Source organism: Brachypodium distachyon, chromosome 1 (assembly GCF_000005505.3).
Source record: "Brachypodium distachyon strain Bd21 chromosome 1, Brachypodium_distachyon_v3.0, whole genome shotgun sequence".
Taxonomy (NCBI): Eukaryota; Viridiplantae; Streptophyta; class Magnoliopsida; order Poales; family Poaceae; genus Brachypodium; species Brachypodium distachyon.
In genome coordinates, this window is record NC_016131.3 from 53,702,891 (window position 1) to 53,720,600 (window position 17,710).

General features: G+C 43.9%; 2 protein-coding genes across 12 annotated transcripts; one reads left to right on the forward strand and one right to left on the reverse strand.

Moving 5' to 3' along the window:
• Positions 1 to 261: 261 nt before the first annotated feature.
• LOC100826621 lies at positions 262 to 9,363 on the reverse strand. Of its 11 annotated transcripts, none has more exons than XR_729780.3 (8): positions 9,218 to 9,363; positions 8,921 to 9,117; positions 7,359 to 7,469; positions 5,049 to 7,279; positions 2,927 to 2,999; positions 2,622 to 2,781; positions 2,329 to 2,439; positions 262 to 696 (listed from the first exon to the last, which is right to left on the reverse strand). XR_729780.3 is itself a non-coding variant. In XM_010229962.3 (7 exons), exons 1-6 carry the CDS (start codon positions 9,318 to 9,320, stop codon positions 2,632 to 2,634), a joined length of 2,865 nt encoding a protein of 954 aa, XP_010228264.1. In that variant the 5' UTR covers positions 9,321 to 9,363; the 3' UTR covers positions 2,069 to 2,439; positions 2,622 to 2,631. The 11 variants fall into 11 exon arrangements, 2 of the variants coding, with proteins under 2 accessions (XP_010228264.1, XP_003561334.1); XR_001405639.2 differs by having other exon boundaries at positions 2,329 to 2,442; XR_001405640.2 differs by having other exon boundaries at positions 2,927 to 3,006.
• Positions 9,364 to 13,209: 3,846 nt separating this feature from the next.
• On the forward strand, positions 13,210 to 15,372 carry LOC100826792 (c-Myc-binding protein homolog). The gene is made up of 5 exons (XM_003557412.3): positions 13,210 to 13,419; positions 14,003 to 14,075; positions 14,164 to 14,212; positions 14,412 to 14,535; positions 14,952 to 15,372. The coding sequence occupies exons 1-5, from the start codon at positions 13,417 to 13,419 to the stop codon at positions 15,009 to 15,011; spliced, it is 309 nt and encodes a 102-aa protein (XP_003557460.1). The 5' UTR covers positions 13,210 to 13,416; the 3' UTR covers positions 15,012 to 15,372.
• The last annotated feature ends 2,338 nt before the right edge of the window (positions 15,373 to 17,710 follow it).

The window sequence follows — 17,710 nt, forward strand, 5'->3', positions numbered from 1 at the left end:
GGACTGGTCAGGGGCCGGGTCGTTGCAGCTGGGGTCGGCAACGGTCCGTGGGTCGACACGTCGCCAATTTACTGCACCTGCCTGCTGACCTCCGTGCGCCCACTTCCTGCAAGTAGTACTAGCGTAGTACGCTCCAGCCACAACGGGTAAGTAAACTCTGACATCACCAGCCGTTTAAACCATTGCTCGACGTGTCGAGCGGCGCCGTACGTAAAGAGGTGAGTAAACTCTTTTTTTCTTTTTTGCGAAGAGAGTAAACTCTGACATACAGTACCATCTTTTCTTAGTATTATTATTACCTCTTGTCCTCTTCGTGTAATTTTTTGATGATGTGAGGATAGCTAACCGACCGGCGGTGACAGAGCAGTAAAACGGTGAGCTTTCTTCAGAGAAGATATGCTTTGCTTGCTTGGTAAAAAGAAAGAAAGAAGGCTTGGGCGGCAGTCCAAGCACAAAGGGCACGTTGGGTGCGCACCACCGCACATGGACAGTCCGTCCGCTGCACGTAGACGCACTCACGGAAGCGACACCGACCGACCAACAGGCCAGAAGAAGCAAGCAGGCAAGGATGGCTGGAACTGGAACTAGAAGCGTCATACGCTCTGTGTGGCATATTCCTTGCTTTTGCGGTGCAGCTAGCGCACGTCCGCGGCGTGCCTAGTAGCACCAATCTGGTTAGTTCCTCAGACCTGCAACCTGCAGATTTAATAAACGTTTCAAGAGAAAAGCTACTAGTGGAATTCACGCAGTTAATAAAAACGGAGAAAGCAGCAGTACGATTTGAGGTCGAATCAAGAACCAAATTGACCGAGTCAAACTCAAAGAACATTTATTAGGAGGCCTGGACGGCAGAGGGAGGCCTCGCGTGCGCACCCTTTTTGGCGCCGCTATTTTCAACGTTTCTAGCAAAAGAAAAGACAAAGGAAACGCCGTCAAGCAGCCTTTTGACTGCAAAATTGACCGTTGGATCGTTGTGTGCGTCAGCGTTGCTGGCCAAGTACACGGATCATTACCGAGCACTTTCTACGGTGGAGCGGTCAGCGATCTCGACTTTATGGCCAGCCAACGGCCCCATCCTGCAACTTCCTCAACGGTGCGCAGGGTCATTTGCTGATGATGATTTTCGTTTTCTAGATGTGCAATATTTTTTTCTTTGCGAAAATTGTAGGTATGCAATCTGAAGGTCTCTCTTGGATTTTTTTTAATATTTCGTACTTATTGATTTAAGTACCGTATTTTTTGAAAACTACTCACTCTGTTTCATAATTCTTATATCAAATTTGCTAAAAAATGGATGTCTCTATTTTTTAAAAACGTCTAGATACATGTAATATTTCGACAAGAATTATAAAAAGGAGATAGTATTTAGGTACGGCAGGCACAAAATATCATTGGAAACTTGAACGCTCTAATGCAATTGCAATGCAAGCATCCTTTTGTTTTTGACAGCGCAATGCGACTATCCTTTCTTGCAGACTTATTCGTACCCATACAAACATCAATGCTCAAGTTTTGACACCTATCTCCCACGTGAAACGATGGAAACTACCTTTAGTACCTGCCAAGATGAGCATCCAAGATGGCCTTATACTTACTGTAAAGCATCAAATACAGAAACGGAATACTAAACCACCAAAGATCTGCTAAAAACACATCAAATCTGTAAGATTGTTTTATGTACATTTCCATAGCTTGCGTTTTTGTAAAACAGGTACCATCTACTCCATATCTGCTTTGCTAGTCGCAAGTATTGGATACATTTCTTAGTGAAGCATGTGCAAGAGAGATGTCATTTCATATAACTTTATAAGACTCGCTATATATTATTAATGCATAGCTACCCTGCTTACTAAAGCATATACTGTACAATATCAACACACGTTCCAACTGAAGGTGCACTGTGCTCTGAATTTCAAGTTCCTCCAGCTGCAGAGAGAAAGAGATCAAGTATTCAAACGTACTGTTGGCTCTGTTCATGACAAAATTTCAATCTTCTATATGACTACATGTAAAAGTTCCTCCGGCTTGTCTTAATTCTGTTGGTCTTTGTAGTTTGAAACATATCAAGTGGTGAAGTGCAAGGATCATTAGGATGAAGAAAAGCAAAATTTTGTACAATCCGGACAAAACATGAAACATATTCTTAACTGAATACTCCTACTTCATAGAAGGAGCTATGTTTAAATATACGTACAGAACAGCAATCAGCACTTCTTAAGTAAATGAAATTTGCATTGAGGTGTATATTGTTAGAAACCTACATGAATGTTGCAAAACTAACTCTCAAAATTTGATGCCACTGTGGCATATTTTGCTAACAAGGTTTACCTGTCTGCATGTTAGCTTGTGGGCCTCTAGAAGTTCATTGAACTTCGACTGCAATTCCAATTACTTGGCTTTGGACTTTTCATAGTTGGAAATCAATGGACTACCCAATTCCTGCTGGGCAAACCAGGGAGATAAAACATGTTTAGTCCTTGCAAGGATAAGTGTGAATGACCAACAAATATGTGTCAAAAGAGAACTGTGAGGAGCCACGACCACACAGTTCGCGATCAAGAAAAATAATAATCATACTTGATAGAAAGATTAAATGATGAGCTAAGTAGTGAAGGACTAACATTGCCAGTGTCAGGAACCCGCTTTCTTCATCATGTTTCTCCACTTGACCCTCAAGTCACATGGGAGGCGTGCACGGTGAAACACGTCCCGGCCGTATTCTAGTATCTGAACCCATGGAATTGGCATGTTGTCCTGTGGGGTAAATTTCTCCATTGCTTCCTGGATCAGCAAAATTACACGTGTAACTTTACCTGGCTAATCAGGACAAAATTATACACACACAATGAACTAGAGAAATCCCTGCTTGGAAGATGGTGCAAGATTTCAGCACCCCTAATGAAAGTCACAACTGAAGTATGCTTACCCTCAAAGCTACTTCTTCTTCTTCCGTCCAACAAAGCTTCAAGCGCCTTCCAGTTGGTGTGACAGGATTGGAACTGCAAACTAGATATGCTCAGTTCTTGAATTGCAAAAGTAGACATCATAAGATGGTGCATCCTCAAACAAGTCTTCACAACAAGTGGGCCATCCAAGGAAGTTATGCTAATAAAAACTGGTTCAAAAAAAGACAGCTCAAACTTTAAGATTGTATCCCCCTATGTGTGCACAATATTTTAACATGACCATTGATACACAACAGAGGAAAATATGATCTGTGACCATTAACCATCGCTTAATTACAAAAAAAGGTTAAGTGTCATAGCCGTGGGCCATGATGTGGCGTTCAGCCAAATCCATTTGGAAGGCTGTGCAAAAAGAGGAGCCACCCCCTTATGATCAACTGAGGCAAGGTGAGGAGTTGTCGGCACCATGAATGCATATCTTTATATTTGGATGCTACATATATGATCTTATCTCCAGTTGATTGGTTGCATTAGATATCCTGGTTAAGTGTCTGATTATAAGCATAGCATTCCCATCACTTTGGATTGAAATGGAAAAACAAAGTCCCTAATCCCTAGAGGCATGTGTGGTCTCTTCCTAAAGTGCTTCCCTACTTCACCTTCAGACCTTCTGCCATTATACTTTAGGCCATCGCTGCCTGACCAACCTCTACTCCAAACATGAACTAGGCTCATGACATAATGAAGCACCCCATGCAATTAAGTATAATTTAGCTCCGCGATTTCATTAGAACTAACAATGAGTTCGAAGAAATGAATTTGGAATTATCAATCAATAATGAAGATGACTTTTCCATCATATCATCATGACATAGTTAACATTCTTTTAGAAGACTTTGGGCATTTAGAATTCAAACCATCTAAAAAATATCCATGATATTGAACTAACATTTTTAATAAGTCCATTTTACCCCCCCCCCCCCCTGAACTTATCACAAAGTCCAAAAAACACCCTAAACTATCAAAACCGAGCATCCTGACCCCCTCCGGTTCCGTCTGGGTGGAAAGGCAAGTTTCCCCTGCCACGGTGGCACTTTAAACCGCCCTGACCCCACACCCGCATGACTCTCTCTCCCCCCGTACTTTCTCTCTCTCTTTCCCCAATCTCTTCTCCCGCGGCGGAACCCGACAGAAACCACGCAGAAGCTGCAGATTGGCTAGATCACCACCAGATCGAGCCGCAGGCCACTGCTGTGCGATAGTTGGAGCGAGCTGGCCAGAGGGCGACACAACGCGAGGCACCGCCGCCATGAGAGCCAAATAAATCGGGGAGAGCAGCAGCGTTCTGAGCGACGCGGCGGAGCGTCGAGTCAGGGCGGGTCAAGCGAGTCCTTTGCCCCCCTCGGACTTGCTGTGGCATCGTCGTTCGAGACCTGCAAGGCGGCCGGCTGCTCCTCACGGCGGCGATGCAGCGGAGCCCTTGACCGCCCTCCTCTTCTCGACGAGAGGCAGCGGAGCTGCGCCGGCGGTGACGGGCTGTGGCAGCCAGAGGTGGAGTGGCGGCTTCCCTTGATTGGGGAACGAGAGGAGAGAGAGAGAGAGAGCTGCTTCTGCGCTGCTCGACGCTCGACCCCCCTCTTCTTCCTGACGAACGTCAGAGGCAGCAGAGCTGCGTCGGCGATGGCGACGGGCCCTGGCAGTGGTGCAGGGTGTGGGGAGGGTTCACTTGCCACAATGGCAGTCAAACCCACCTTCCTCACTTGCCACCGTGGCAGTCAACGGAGTCAAACCCACCTTCGCACAGCTAAACAGGCAGAGGGGGGTCATGTTGCCCGGTTTCAATAGTTCACGGGGCTAAAATATCTGGTTCCAGAGTTCAGGGTGTTTTTTGGACTTTCCGATGAGTTCAGGGGGGTAAATGGACTAATTTTTTCTTTTTAATGAAAACAGTTTGAAGACGAGCATTGGAAGTTGTGATCCATTAGACCCCACACACCAAAATCCAACTAAAACCCATGAGTAGTAGTCATGGTTTAGTTAATCCAAGGAAACCACATCAATTAGGCTTTTGGTTATACTTAGACTGCAATACATACGGACAAAGAACAAAGCTAGGGAAGGAAGATCTACTGTAACACTTACATATAGTTGGTTGGATCTGCATAGTTTCTTTTTCTTGATGGCGAAGGCATGTGTTGATCCCGCACAAGCACTTTTCCAGAACTACGTGATACTGGTGTCTCCCTTTCTCGTAATCCTGATTTGCTTTGTCTGATGTTATGCGAAGGGGGTAATGATTGCTTGCCAGACTCATTAAAAGATGCCGCTTCCATTTCATCAGAATTTTCAGATTGGTTAGGGTTTATAAAACCATCTTTGTCAGCATTAACTTCCTGATTTATAGCAGAAGGGCGGCATCTGCCATGAGATGAATTTGTTGTTCCGTCACACAAATCACCATTACCAGCTTCTTCGCGAGCTACTGATTTTTCAACTTGCTGCTCCTTTTCTGTATCCTGAACTTGGTTGCTAATATTCTGGAGTACAGAATGTTTATTCATGGGTTCAACGTCTGAATTCCGAACAGAAGAAGCCTTTTCAGCCATTGACTCCTTGGGACACACATCAATTGTAGCATTTGTTTTCTGCTTCTTCCTCTGCCGATCAGCCTTTTCATCCGAACGAGCAAGGGTATGCGTTTTAGTTTGTTGATTATTTTTCCTTTTCAATGCATTGTATCCATCCAAATGATCCTTGCTGCAAGCTATTGGCAAAACTGCAGGCGGTTGCTCGTCATGTTGCTTGGCCAATTGCTCTGTACCAAGGAAAGCAGTGAGGTTCATTCTAGCTTCACAATATGTGTTCTTTGCTTTTTTATATGCTTCAGTAGCTTTAATGTAGAAGCACACCGGGCAACAGAACTGTGTAGAGTCTTCAAATGGCATTGATGGACCGAAACAACTGTCGTGAGCAGCTAACAAGCAGGTGCTACACTTCAGCAACTGACCATCCTTACCACACTTTATGCACGACTCTTGTTCTGAACAACCCCTGGGGGAACCATTGGTGTCTTGATCCTTGATAAAGAATGACATCTTGTCAACAAAGCCACTAAAACTTTCATCTGAGGAATGGACATATGATGTTTTCACCACAGTGTATACGTTTGATATTTGCTTTATGCTTCCTCTACTGTCATCCTGAGGAGCAGTTGGAGAAGTTATACTGCAATTAAATTTGTGAACATCAATTGTGCTCTTCTCAATGTTCTGCACGGATAAATAATTGGCCTCTGAAATTTCATTACGTAAGGCTACACTGTAGGTGCGCCCTGAACTCTGCACACTAAGCTCACCATGGACCATATTGTCTTCAAGGATGCCACCATCCCTATAAAGAGCTTGATTAACTATGTCGGCACAACAGATTTCCAGGTGATGGTTACCACCATTGGGCTGTCCAAACAATGCAGCATGCTCTTCAATATTCCCCGACAGATGGTTGGTTTCATATTTATCTCCTTGAATCACACCGTTGCAGCTTACAGAAGGTAAAATGCCAGCAGCTTCTAGAGTCAGTTCCTCATGAATGCAATCATTCTCCACTGGATTTTCCACTGGCTGAATGCTTGTACCGTCATAATATAGATCTTGATTTACGTTCTCACCGCTGTCATGTCGTGAAGAAGCCAGATAAGTTTGGCCGCTGTCCGCTTGTGGAATGATGGTTGTATCCTGCCCAGTGATAAACTCAGGCAAGTGGCTTGTTTCAGATGCATTTGTTGGTAAAGCATAACCGCTTCTGTCCAAAGCTGATGCTATTATAGGCTGCATGCTCGGTCCTCCATGGCTGAGATCCCTAGATGACTGATCACTGGCACCATCATCGTGTGGTTCCTCTCCATTGTCATACTGAGCAGGATCAGGAGATTTCCCTCTACAAGATTGTGGTTGAACCATGGTACTGTGATCCACTGTGTCCTGCTTTGACATCTCAGTAATGCTTTCCTGCAAAGCTCCATTGCTGCTAGCTGAAGCAGGCATGTCTGCAACTGACATATTCCCTTCCACATTAGTAGGACTATCTTCTTTTAGGTGTTCGAAACAGCTACTGTCCAATTTACATGGTTGGTAAAAATCAGCTGTTGGCTCTATTGGATCCCTCTGGGTATTTCCTGCGTTAACTTCATTGTGTAAATTTGCTAAATTCTCTTGTGGAAACTTAGCATTGTCTTTAGGATGCCTAGGCTTGTCTACAATTACATGATCATGGGTGAGATCGCACAAGGACTGATCATCATGTTTGTTGTTACCATTCCGCTCCAGGGGGGATGGTAGAGCCATACGTTCAATCTCTGGGTCCACTTCTCTGAGCTAAACATCAAACAAGTAACTTAATATGCTGAGTAAATCTTTTTCTATGTTTACTTTTGAAGACATCTCTTTTACATACCAACTGAAAACAAGTTTCCGGCAATGTAGGTTTCTTGTAAAATATAATGTTTTGGATGTCTTGGCTGAAAGCTGGGAACCTATTCTTCTCCAAACTTCCTGGATATCTGACCTGAAAAACTTATATTCATGTAACACAACACAATTTATCTACTAACACAGAACAGTTTGATGATAACCAAATTGCAAGATATCTTTTCTTTTGCAAAAAAAAAGGCACGTGAAGAATTGAAGGTTGTTTCACCAAGTGATAAATCAAGTAACATTATATCACAAAGAAGCATCAATAACAATAAGCACTAGGTTCCACACATAATTATGAAGTTTTCACAATAGATGTGGATGGATGCTTGTGTGATGAATAACAGAAACATGGCATGGCTTGTGCATAAATTAAATTAGAGCATCGAAACAGTAATTTCTTTGAACTTCACAATAACTTTTTTTATGATTGCCACAACTTTATGAGAATAATCGGTGCTAACAAACGAACAATTGGCAAGGTTACAAGAGAAAGTTGCTGATAAAAATATATTCCCCTATAATATACTCATATAGACATAACACATTGTCTCACAGATAGCAGTGTTTAGCGGAGCAATCATGCAACAATTACTAAAACAAATGCAGAAATATAATCAACCGAGAACCATTCATGAGACATGCATAAGACGATGGGACCAATTATTGTACAGTACTCCCTCCAATCCTAAATTCTTGTCGTTGTTTTAGTTCAAATTTGCACTAAAACAACGACAAGAATTTAGGGTCAGAGGGAGTAGCAGTCATGTTCTAAAAAGCGCCAAAGGTAGGAATATCAGGTAGTATGGACGAAATATTTAAAGGTTCTGAATTTACATTGCATTTGCATAGTATTAGTGTATTGATTACTCAGAACTATGGTATAATATATATATAACTATCACAATATTGATAAGTAGGTGCAAAATAATGTTCTCTGTCACACACTGTCAGCTGTTTTGTTTTCTTCTTGAAGAAACATACTCCCTCCGTCCAACAAAGGATGTCTCAATTTTTTCCAAATTTGAATGCATCTATACACTAAGTTATGTCTAGATACATCCAAATTTTGACAAACTTGAGACATCTTTTGTTGGACGGAGGGAGTACATCTTTCAAACCTCACTGTAGGATTGCTCTTGTGTCTTGAATCAACAGTAAAGTTCAAATCTCCTAAGTTCTAACCAGTTTATCAGGAAATGTACATCTTGCTGAATTTTGGAAACACGATTCCCAGTCTCTACCATTGAACAGGACTGATGACATAATCAAATGACCAACTATACACTCAGCACAATTACAACCAGCATACAGACCAAAAGGCTAACAGTAACTATCTCATGTTCCTTAAAATGCTCCCAAAATGATGGGATCATCTTCCCACATGAACCACTGAACAAAATACCTTTTATCAGCCATTAGGTCAACCAAACATTATTTTTTCCGCACGGAATAAAATATAATTTAACGAAAGGGCAATCCGAATTCAGAAGCACGAGCTTCTACATGGTTGGCTAGTTGCGCAGCACAGGCAGTAATTACCTTTCCGACGATCTCAAGCAGCAAGTCCTCGCAAGAGCGAGCCGTGTCAACCCTAAGCATCCCCGTCGGCGCTGGCGCCGCCGCAGCCCGGCCCTCAGCGGCGGAGGCAGCGAGCTCCTGCAGACACCGGAGCGCCACCCGCTCCGTCACGGACTCCGGGGCGCCGGTGAGGGTCTCCGGCGAGGCGTCTAACAGCGCTGCCGGGCACCAGGAAATCCGGGGGTGAGATAATTGAGGCACACCGAAGGGAAGGGGGCGAAGTAGTAGTGAAGGAACCGATTGGGCCCCTCAGCGTACCCGTGATGGCAGAGAAGTCGAGGGCATCGTCGCCGGCGAGGGCGTCGGCGACCCAGTGGGCGGCGAAGCGAGAGGCGGTTGCGCAGGCGAAGGGTGGCGGCATTGCGAGGAAAGGAGAAGTTTTGGGGAGCAAAGTGCAAAACTGCTGGCTTAAGGAGACACTTTGTCGGAGGAAGATCTAACGGTAGCCGTCGACTGCCCATGGCGGATCTCAATGCACCTCCTGCTACAGTTACTCCTTTTGCATTTTGGAATGAATCCCTGGTTCGGACCGGATTACCTGCTTACTCCGGTTTCTGCTTTTCACAATTTGGCAACAGTTCACAGTGGAGGGATCCGGTGCCAAATGCCAAATTAGTATTTTGGCATCTCTATTTGACACACACACCGTGGAGTCTCTTAGAGCATCTTCAGCCGTCCCCTAAAGGCCTCCAAAACGTCAAATAGGAGCGTCGGCGCTGAAAAACTCACCCAATTCACTCCCCAAATCCAAAACGTAGCCGGCGCGGTCCAAGAGTTTAGCCGGCGCCCCCAGGCCACTCCATACTCACAGGGGGGCTAGCGGGGGGGTCGACTGAAGCTGAAAAGCAGCAGGGGCCACCACTGTCGGTGAGACAAAACAAATCTGGGGGGCTGACGTTTGGAGCGTGCGGCTGGGTGCCGGCTCCATCCCAAACGAATTGCTTGTGCGGCGCCCCCCATATGACCATGCGCTTGACAATTTATGTGAGGACGAGTGGAGATGCTCTTACATCAAGATCCGGTCAGCTCTACTCCATTCCCTTAAGAATGTCATCTTAGCTATCAAAACTCATACCAAGAAAACTGATCCAGATTGTTTTTGACCCTTGCTGCAATTAATAACTTAAGCATGCACACATGGGTAGCTGTTAAAGCTATAGTGCATGCACCAGTTGAAAAGAGAGAGAAGAGGCCGTCGCTTTGGTGTACAGCAGAAATACTAACTGCTGCTGCATGTTAGCCTAGCCGTGCAGAGGGGCAATTTGGCTAAGAAAACTCTCAAGGCCACTTAAACTGAAATAGATTTAAAAAAAAGCTAATATCACATTCTTATGGGAACGGAGGGAGCATCTTAGAAGCTGGCTAGCAAAGGTTTTTGCAGTTTCGTCAATCTCCTATTACTATTTTGCATACATCAGGGGAAGATTCACGTGCTCTATCACCACTGAATGCAGCCATTCAGTCGACGGACCTTACTGATGTTCTTTCGTGCCCTTTGTGTGTTTTCTTCATTCTCATCTCCTCTCTCCCTGCCGACGCCTGTAGTCCCTCCTCTCTCCCACCAACGTCTTCTTTTGTTGCAACTCCTCTTTGTGCGATGAGTTCTCCTTTGCCCTCATCACCGTGTTCTTCCGATTGATCTTTTATCTCATGCCTGCACGTCAATATGCCTTCCTCGTCCTCCCATCATTGCCTTGTGATCCCGCCACTACCATAGTGTCCTGGCTTTCGCCCAACGAGGAAGCTCAATGCCCGTCTAGCATCCCTTCGACTAACTGCATGTTTGGCAAGGTTTAGGGAAGGGGAATGGGAGTTTAATCTCAACTCCCTTTCCCTCCCACAATTACCATCCTCACCCCACGGAATAAAAATTGAGAAGTTCCACACCCTAATTTCTTTTGCCCTTCCCCTATAAACTCCCGATACCCCCAGCCAAACAACAGATTTAAACTCTTATCACCTTTAATTCTCATTCCCTATTTTTAATTACTCCCAACCAAATGAGCTGTAAGGCTTTTTATTTCTTATGCTACCTTTAAACTTAAACTTAGAGGTGCCTCTTTCTCTTGAAGACAGCCTCCAAAACGCAAAGTAGTTATGGGTCTCACTTTTCAATATCTAAACATTAAAATAACCATTGCATTTTAAATGGTATTTATTTCTCATTTTTTAAGGGAAAGCCATCATGAGAAGTTTTATTACAAATTAAATCAGAGTAACAGCATCAAGAGATTGAATAAGAGAGCTATGTGGGTTTCCCATCTTAGAAGCAACACGTGTTTCTATGCGCCACAGACCTTTGCGATAAAACTAGAGACAAGTTGTACCACCTTAAAAGCATAGTTGTCTCTAAAGACCGGATGTGTTGTTCTCCTCTTCTTCTTTTTCATTTTCTCTTCCGCCTTCCCTGAGCCCTGCACAGCTCATCTCCCCTAATCGAATGGTGCAAAAATGTTACTGCTACATATAACAAATTGTCACCCTGCAAAGAAGACTTTTGGTGCTGCCTCCCTATAGAGGAAAAAAGAGTCAAATACGGTAGAGTATTAATCCATAAGCTTATAAAAAATAAACATTTAATTCTCAAGCACTCACAAAATACACGCTAAACATCATAAAATCGTTCTAGTGATATGCTTTAAAACGCTCCAGGAGGGACTAATTCCTTCCGATGGCAGCCACATCACGCCAGAAACGTTCGAGAGGACTGTCACATGTGAAAATGTTCCTATTGCAAGTTCAAGATTAATGTCAACACCTCTTATACAAAAAAGGCAAAATCTGTGAGCATTGAACAAATATCTCACAAAAAACACAAAGGATGCTCCCAAATACCCTAATCAGGGCCTCCAAAACCCTACATTATCCTATTGAAGGAGAAATCTTTCTGTAATCAGGAGCGCCGTCTATTGGCTCTCGTTGCCGACTTCAACAATTTGCGGCATGGTCTCTTCAACTACCCTCACAAATAGAGCATCGTCCCCTCGGTAGTGGTAGTATCAAACAACATGGCTGGGTGTGGCCTCTGTCGAATTGTGTGAAACTCGATGTGGATGCTTATGTTGATCCAGATAATATTCGTGCTAGCTTGGGCGAATATGTATCTGTGATCAACTGAAGGCTTGAGCACGTGCAAGATGTGCTCTCTAACGAAGTACATGCACTACGTGTGGAGTCTAGAACTTACAACGCTTACTGTTTGCCATCGTCTGATAATTTGTTCGGGTAGCATGGAGATTATGCAGGCGATGAATGAGGAGGGCCAGAACTATGGCACAGCTGCTGCTATCTTCGACAACTGCGTCCACCTTGCACGAGATTAATTTCGTCAGGATCTCCTTCGCTCACTCGTCGAGGGAGGCAAACAAAGCGGCCCATGAGCTCGTGGCCCTGGCAAAAACTTCTCCGGTGACGTCTTTGTATCATTCCCCTCCATCTTGCATCGTGTCTTTTTATTACACGATGTAATTGTGGTCTCAAATGAATAAAGAGGTTTGAGTTCATAAAATTTGTAAAGTGGAGTGTTTATTACCTAAAGCACCAAGAAACAAATAACAATAGATCAAACAAAGTTTAGATAGGCCGCGTTCTCAATTCAAAGAAGAGACAACAAGATCCAAGTAAAACAACAGGACCTAGCCTCCCATATGGTACCTAAAGCGGAGGAGCATCAGCAGGCACGAGAGGAGTGAGACAAGGTAGTTTGCGAGGTTGCGGTGGGGGAAATTGGTGTTGCTGGTGGAGCACCTCGAGCTCCGTGGTAGCGGAGTACGATGGCCTTGCAGAAGGTGGGGAGGGACTGGAGGCGGTTGCCGAAGTGAAAACTCGCGAAAGGTGTCTTTGGTGGGGATTGACACCATGATGTTCGTGCCGCGCTTGTCGTCCTCGAATTCCTCTGCCCCCGCCGAACGCCTCCAGCATGAACCCGGGGTGACGAGGTCGCCGGAGTTGCGGGTGGCGGTGGCCATACCCTAGTTGTTGGCCAGGAAGGAGATGGACAAGAGAGATGAGCGTTGTGACAGAGAGATCGACGAGACACGTTTTGAGGAGAGAGAGAAATGCTACACCGACTACTAATCACATGATAGAAAAATTAAGAAAAAGGAATGGACACGTGGTTGATAAATATGGTAGGGCACGACATGGGTGGTACCTTAAGGTTTGGTAGCACCAATCTGTTTGCAACCGACCGGCACACCGTCCTAACAAAAGGAGACGGAAAAAAAAGCTGTCAACCGTAGACCGGGTTCACGTAAAGCTTTGCTTCGGAGCACCACAGGTCCACAGTCTCGAACTCTGCCGTGGTACAGGATAGCACACTAGCTCAACTTAAGGCGGCAGATCCGGCGGCCACCACTCCCACCGCCCACGCCATTCTACTCCCTCCCTGCTCCCACCCCCCGGCGCGAGCTCGGCCCCAGATTTCCTCCCAGACCTCCCCAGGATCCGCTCTAAAGATGGTACTTTTCTTCTTCTTTCCATCATCTTCTTGGATAATTGAAGAGTGCCGCGTTTCTTCTGATTTAACAAAATCATCATCCGTGGTGTGTCTGTGCTGGATGAGAAGCCACATTGGTTCTGTAATGTAGCATAGACTGACTGAATGGTCAAATGCCGTATTAATTCACTCTATCACTGTGTAGTTTAGAGTTCGGGGCTTCGTTCCCCTTTTGAAGTGTTGCTGGATAGTAGGTTGTATCTGTTATTGAATTCGCAATATGGTCCGCTGCTTGTTAATGTTGGCCGGATGTGCAATTTGGGAGGTAGATTTGGTGAACTATTCTCCAATTTGCCCGGAGGAATTTGATCGCGTAGCTCGACTAATTTCAGCTTAAGAACTTTGATCCAATTTCCATAATAAAGCTTTCATTTATTTTCTTGGAAATTGTAGCAGGAAGAGGAAAGATTGTTTCATACAAGTACTTTTTTGTACCATGTTGTAAACAAGAAGGCAAACTTGTCTTCAAGAGGAAATAAACATATTTATGCTGCAATTTACTTCTCAAATGGTGGTTATGAATAATACTGTTATGGGTTTTATAGGATAGAGAATCTAAGAAAGAATCGTTTCGGAAGTATCTTGAATCCAGCGGCGTGCTTGATACTCTCACGAAAGGTTGGTATTATGTTCCTTGTGTATATCTTGGTAAATGATGGTTATGCAGCCCAGCTAGTTATATCTATTTGTTACTGTCCTTCTTCAGTTCTTGTTGCGTTGTATGAAGAGAATGACAAGCCATCATCTGCAGTAGAGTGAGTTCATTTGAATCTTGTCATGTTTATGTTTTCATCCATCTAAAACAAGGAGTATCATGATTTCCCTTGGTTATTTATGAAATAGAAGCTTGGCTGAATGATCTGCATTTGCTTATTGATTTGTCCTAAAAATGTCAAGAAAAATGTTTGTATCAGATTTCATGCTAGGACTAAAGATGCTGGTATATGATCTTAGGTTTGTTCAGCAGAAATTGGGTGGTCCATCGATTTCTGACTATGAAAAGCTCAAAGCTGAGAAGTTAGATTTGCAGTTGAAGTATAATGAGCTTTTAGAGACCCACAAGGAAACAAATAGACAGGTAAACTATGTTACTACATTTGCAACAAATGCTATGTTACTCTTATCTGCTTACATAGAATTCTAAATTTCCTGTGTATGGCTAGTGATGCTGCCACAGGAATATTCAGTATAAGTGTGCTCCTAGAGGAAATCGTTACCTTGCTATGTCAAATCAATATAAAGTTTGTATTTAAAGGAGGAAACCACAAGATAATTTTCCTCACAAGGCTTGCCAGTGTTGCCATTCCGTAAGCCGGTTTCAGCATAGATGCCTTGGACGCCACTTACATAAAATTTGGTTCTGCGCATCACATGTTACAGAGGCCGGAAAGATGATCCTTCTATTTTCTAAAAAAAGGGAGAGGGAACTGCAAGATGATTTTGCTAAAAATGGAACCGGATATCTGATCATTGGATCTATCTTTCTCTTTGCAGTTGGAGGAACTTAAGAATTCGAAGAACGGTGCACCCTGGAATGGAGACAACGGGTGTTGACATTGTAAATGTGCCATGAAGCAGTGTATCTATGGCTTTTCGTAAACTATTAAGGATCACCAAGCTCTATAAAAAGAAAACATTTCTTGGTTAAACTTTGCCAAGTTAATCTCCAACTTGTGATGTATCATGTATCACAATTTACTCACATCGGTGCCTTCGGAACTTCCGACACCTTCATCTGTGAAGCTGAACTTCCAACTTCGACATGCGACATGATGATTCATATCAAAGACGATCGACTCAAATAGCGAGATTTGCTTTCCTGTAAAGTAACGTTATTGTGGTTTTACAACGTCCCAAACTTTTAACTTGTTAAATTTATGAAACAAATTTGACTTTCTATACCTTCATAAGTGAAGCTGAACTTGTCACTTTGCCATGATGACTCGTATGAACAAGGATCTACTCAAAGAGTGAATTTTGCTCTAAGCAATGCTGTTGTGGTTTTCTAATGCCAAAAGTTTACCTCCCGTCAAATTTGTGAAATAAATTAGAGGATATCAATTTCTTCTTCGGTTTGTGCTTGTCTTTTTTGTCGTCCTTTGCTTTATCTTTTGACAGACGCCCATTTAGACTCATAGGTGAATCCAACCATTCAACGGATTTTTTAGATAACTAGCAGAATGATCGTACGCTGCCACAGCCTAGGCAAGCCACTTTTTTTTCTTTTTTTTCTTTTTTTTTTCTTCTTGGGCCACACCCGTTCTCCCTCTTGGATCAGCTTTCCCGAGAGCGCCTAGCCCATACCCGGACGAGCGCCCGTGCTCGTCTTCCTCCTCGTGCCAAAAGCAGCACACACACGCGCCGGCCGCCGCAATCTCCGCCCTTGACGATGCCTCATCGGCCCGTGACCCGTCCAGGTGCTCTGAACCGTATCCCATGGCCCTTCCCTTCCTTTTCCCCTCCTCAATCATCCCCCATAATCACGGCTGAACCGCCTTAGCACGCATTGTCGTAGCGGCTCCCGAGTGATCGCCGACGTGGCGAAAACACGAAGTGTGACACTGAGGAGTTTACCCAGGTTCGGGCCACCCGAAGGTGTAATACCCTACGTCCTGCTTTTGTCCTTGGATTCCATTGATTTAAAGGTGTTTACAGGTTGCCGGGGGTGGCTCCCCGGCTAGCTACTTGAACTCCTAAGAGCCTCTCAGCTCTGCCTATCTTAGTGTTACTATGTGAGGGTCTAACCTAGTCAGAGACGAGCTCAGTCCGAAAGGAACCAGTGGGATGCGAACTGAGTCAGAGTGGCTCAGATCAACACGGCGGGGATGAGGGCTGAGAGAACGAGGCCGTTCTCCTGTTTTTTCTAGAATTAAATGGTGTATGACAAGATGGAGCCTGCATTCCAGAGCCACCCGCTCTCGGATGGAAGGAGGCACCGCATGCTGGACCATATGCTGCATCGCAGGATCAATCTGCCGTTGCACCTACAGATAACGAGCATCACCAAAGCACGAGAGTAAGGTCGAATGTATGAAGAGATATCTTTGGGCTTTTAATTGTGTTTTCTCCGTCGCATCAAGGGAAGTATTTTTGTTGGATTAGGAAGGGTCTCCTATTGGGCTGCGCCAGGAGAGGGGAGCTCGGTCGTCTGGAGCGGACGAAGGAGTGGTTTGCGGGCGGGCGGACGAGGTGGGTCTCAAGGGCTTGACGAAAAAAAGGGAGGAAAAAAGGTGGAACGGTCCGTATTTTTTACATCGATATAGATATAGATATAGATAGGTTCAGTGCAGGTAATGGGCCAGCCGGCTTTATAGGCCTAATATACATGCAATTCTGGAGACCCACAAATTTTATGGGATATATATAGATACATTTGGTGCAGGTAATGGACCAGCTGGCTAAATAGGCCTAATATACATGCAATTCTGAGGGTCCACAAATTTTATGGGAAGCTTGACAGACGATGATGAAGGAAACGGTTCGTATTTCTATCTGATAATGCAAGAGAACACCGCCCTGATCTATGCACATAGCACATATTATTACGAAGTGAAAAAAGGTTTGAAAAATAAACAAAGCAAAAGCAACACGCTATCAACACATTGCACACTGAAAACTCTGGTATTACAAAAGCCTATCGATAAACTACCACCCATGTTGGAACATAAATATTCTCTCATAACTTTTCAAAAACTGACAAGCAAGCGAGACGAGGAGGCCCCAAAAATTGATCGTGTAACTCTTTGAAAAAAAAATGTCGCATGAGGTGGATAACTTTCAAAAACTGACAAGCAAATGAGCCGAGCAATAAACTGAGCTGTGAAGCAGCTCTCGGAGAGCACATGCTTGTGAGCTGTTGAATTTTGTGATCCCAACGTTTGGCCTTGGATGCCATTGGCAAATGTCTTATGAGCCCTACTACTCCGTATTTCGGTAGAAAGATGGTAACCCGGAGGTTGCTTGGGCCTCTGTTGGCCCTTCTAATTTCTAAATATAAGACGTTCTAATTTTGTTCTAACACAAATTTTATAAACTTTGAACAAGTTTATAGAATTTTTTTATTAATATTCACAATATCAAATATGTATACTATGAAAATATATAACGATAAATTTAATGAATTTAATTTAGGGTTATAAATGTTGGTAGATATCTCTATAAGCTCAGTCAACTTAAAGAAGTTTTGACTTAGAACAAAGATAAAACATTTTATACAGAGTATTTAAGAACGAAAGAAGTAAAATTTAACCTTT